This window comes from Nicotiana tabacum, chromosome 21 (genome assembly GCF_000715075.1).
Source record: "Nicotiana tabacum cultivar K326 chromosome 21, ASM71507v2, whole genome shotgun sequence".
NCBI classification, from domain to species: Eukaryota; Viridiplantae; Streptophyta; class Magnoliopsida; order Solanales; family Solanaceae; genus Nicotiana; species Nicotiana tabacum.
This window is the reverse complement of record NC_134100.1, coordinates 17,369,433-17,372,218: the sequence shown is the minus strand read 5'-3', so window position 1 is coordinate 17,372,218 and position 2,786 is coordinate 17,369,433. Positions and strand designations below refer to the sequence as shown.

The window sequence follows — 2,786 nt, the reverse complement described above, 5'->3', positions numbered from 1 at the left end:
ACTCACTTGCATATTGTGGTCGACCTTTGATTGACACGGTATTTAATCAATTTCTGTTCTATTGCCTTTTTTTATTTGTTGCATATATTTATTGTTTGAGACCCCCATAGTGTATACATAGCTTTGTATAATCACAGTATAATATTGTATAAGATTGTATAACCTTGTATAAATATGTATATCTATGTATAATAGTGTATAAATTTCTATATTTAAAAAATCTGGTAGTGATAGTTGTTCTGTTTTATTTCTTGTCTCAGCACTTGGATGTCCTCTTTTATTATTTGAGGAAGAGGGGAAAATATGGGCCGAGTGTTGCCATGCGGTTTACTACAACAGACTTTGCCTTTGGTAACAAAATTAACTCCCTGTATAAAGATTTCAAAGTAAATGAAGATCCTTCAGTGATTCCTGAAGGGCATGAGTAGAAGAGTACATTAGAGGATATTATTGTGATGCAAATGTACCGTGGCACACTGTTGACCACGTCTTATTCCCTATCTATGTGAAGCGCGGAAGAGCAAAATTGGGCCATTGGGTTTTGGGGTTGTTTACGTTCATAAATAGGTACATCCACATCTATAACTCTAATTGTGGCGCTATTAATGATAGACTTGCTTTGGATGTTGCATTACCTTATGCAATTCTGATACCTTACTTCTTGAAGAGTTAAGATATTTATGTCGAGAAGAAGGGCATTGATTGGAACAATGGTGCATATACCGATAAATCCCATTCTGATGCTTTGCAGATTAATCTGGTTAATAATGTGCCCCACCAGATCAAATGGTAGGTTAATCTCAATTGTTTTACTATTTTACTATTAGTGTACCTATTTGAATCTGATTTGTTTCTTTTTAATTACAGTGATTGTGGTGCTTTTGTTGCTGGCTTTGCTGAGTATTTCATCCTTGGTAAGGAAATTCGAAAAGATAATTTTGACATTGAGACACTTCGCACCAGGTGGGGATCTCTGTTGTGGGATTATGGAAGGAAAAAACAGCAGTCCGGTGCAATTAGTGGTGATGAAATCACAGGGAGACTTTTCAGGAAGAGGAAGAGGGGACGATCGAGAAAGTAGTTTTGTTTTTTCCATTTTACTGTAGTTTTTCTATGTATCAGGAGTTGTTGCATAGTTTTGTCTAAGTACTATTCTGCTACTTGTGAGATAACCTTACAGGATATTATAGATGTTTTTATTTTTGTGTAATTTGTGGTAGTCATTACACGTGGCTGTGAATGAATTACATTTTAATGAATATTTTCATAAGAGAATGTGCCTTGGCCTAAAACAACCTCAAAAGCTAGCTATAATTATTCAAGATCATATAAGGAGGCCAAATCTCCCATTTCCCAGTTACCAGCGATGGACAATTCAACATATGGCATGACAGACTTACAAATACACACGCACTTGATGAGGAATAGCAAAAATTATCTGCACCTATGGAATAATTTCAGGAAATTTTGAAATTTTTTAGCTTTAAATAATGGACAAATTTGATGTTTCCAGTTCAAAAGCTTAACGAATAGTGAATTTGCCCCTTCACCCTTCAATACTTAATTGCTTGTGAAACTTAACTACTCAACATTTATAACTCTATTGTTTGTGAAACTTAACTACTCAACATGACAACAACTGTAATAGGAAGTGTTATGTTTCCAACTATTTATTTTGGTCGATTTTTACATGTTTTTCTATTGTGACCACCTTGTCCAAACACAGAACATGAAAACGCCCTCTTAGACTTTTTTTCTGAAGCAGGTATGAGTCTTTCCTTTCTTGGACTTCATGCATTCCTTCTCCCTTTAGGTGGTAGGACCACATCTTCCATCACCTCTATTGGGATTACCCATAAACTCTCATCTAGCATCAGATTCACTGGAAATTCATAAGTTCTAAGGAGTTTATCCTTCTTGTAGTAAAAAGAGCAATACTGTCTAGGTTTCAGCTGCTGGTTCTTCAAAACCGCCCAAGCATGCGGACATGGAAGTTCATCCATTTGAAATTTTCCGCAACTGCATGTTCCCTCTTCAAGGCACACTATGTTTCGCCTTACCCCTTCAAACACAGTATATAACTGCTCCGTAGCAGAGCTCACCTGCAAAAGTTTTTTTTTTTTTTAAAAAGTTAAAGAACATTATACATTAATATACAGAGTTATACATACTTATACAAGTAGTAAAATACAAGTCAGCAGTGCCAAGCATCATTATATTTGATTGATTTTACCGTCATTTGCTCCGATGCAATCAGATTTTCCCGAAAGAGTTTGTCATACTTTTCACCAAGCTGTGTAGATGTCTCCATTGCACTTTTCTATTTTTGTTGTTCTACTGTTGTAGCAAATTTATCATGTACTCCAGCAATCGCATTACTGGTAACTCTCTAGCATCCTTGTTAGCTGCATTAATTGACTCTGCAATATTGGAAGTCATTACCATCGACCTTTTCACTTTGGAATATGCCCTAGACCACCTTTCGTAGCCAACTTCGAACAAGTAAGGCTGCACCCTTGGATCAATTTTGCACATCTATGTCATATGGTACTCAAACTTCTCTATCGTGTAAGCTCTAGCCAAAGCAAAGAAGATATCCTTCAATTGTTTGTGATATTTCTTGAATGTGCGCTTTACATTCTGCCACAAGTGAAACATGCAAATATAATGTACTTCTGGGTACACAACTTTTGTGGCATTGAAGATGCTTTCATTTCTATCTGAAACTATACACATCCCTTCCCTAACTCCAAAAGTACCCTTTATCTGGACAAAGAACCATTCCC

The 2,786-nt window shown here is 36.1% G+C and overlaps 1 protein-coding gene across 1 annotated transcript; it reads right to left on the bottom strand.

Moving 5' to 3' along the window:
• Positions 1-1,790: 1,790 nt before the first annotated feature.
• On the bottom strand, positions 1,791-2,311 carry LOC107827707 (uncharacterized). The gene is made up of 2 exons (XM_075241719.1): positions 2,234-2,311; positions 1,791-2,102 (listed from the first exon to the last, which is right to left on the bottom strand). Exons 1-2 carry the CDS (start codon positions 2,309-2,311, stop codon positions 1,791-1,793), a joined length of 390 nt encoding a protein of 129 aa, XP_075097820.1.
• Between the last annotated feature and the right edge of the window lie 475 nt (positions 2,312-2,786).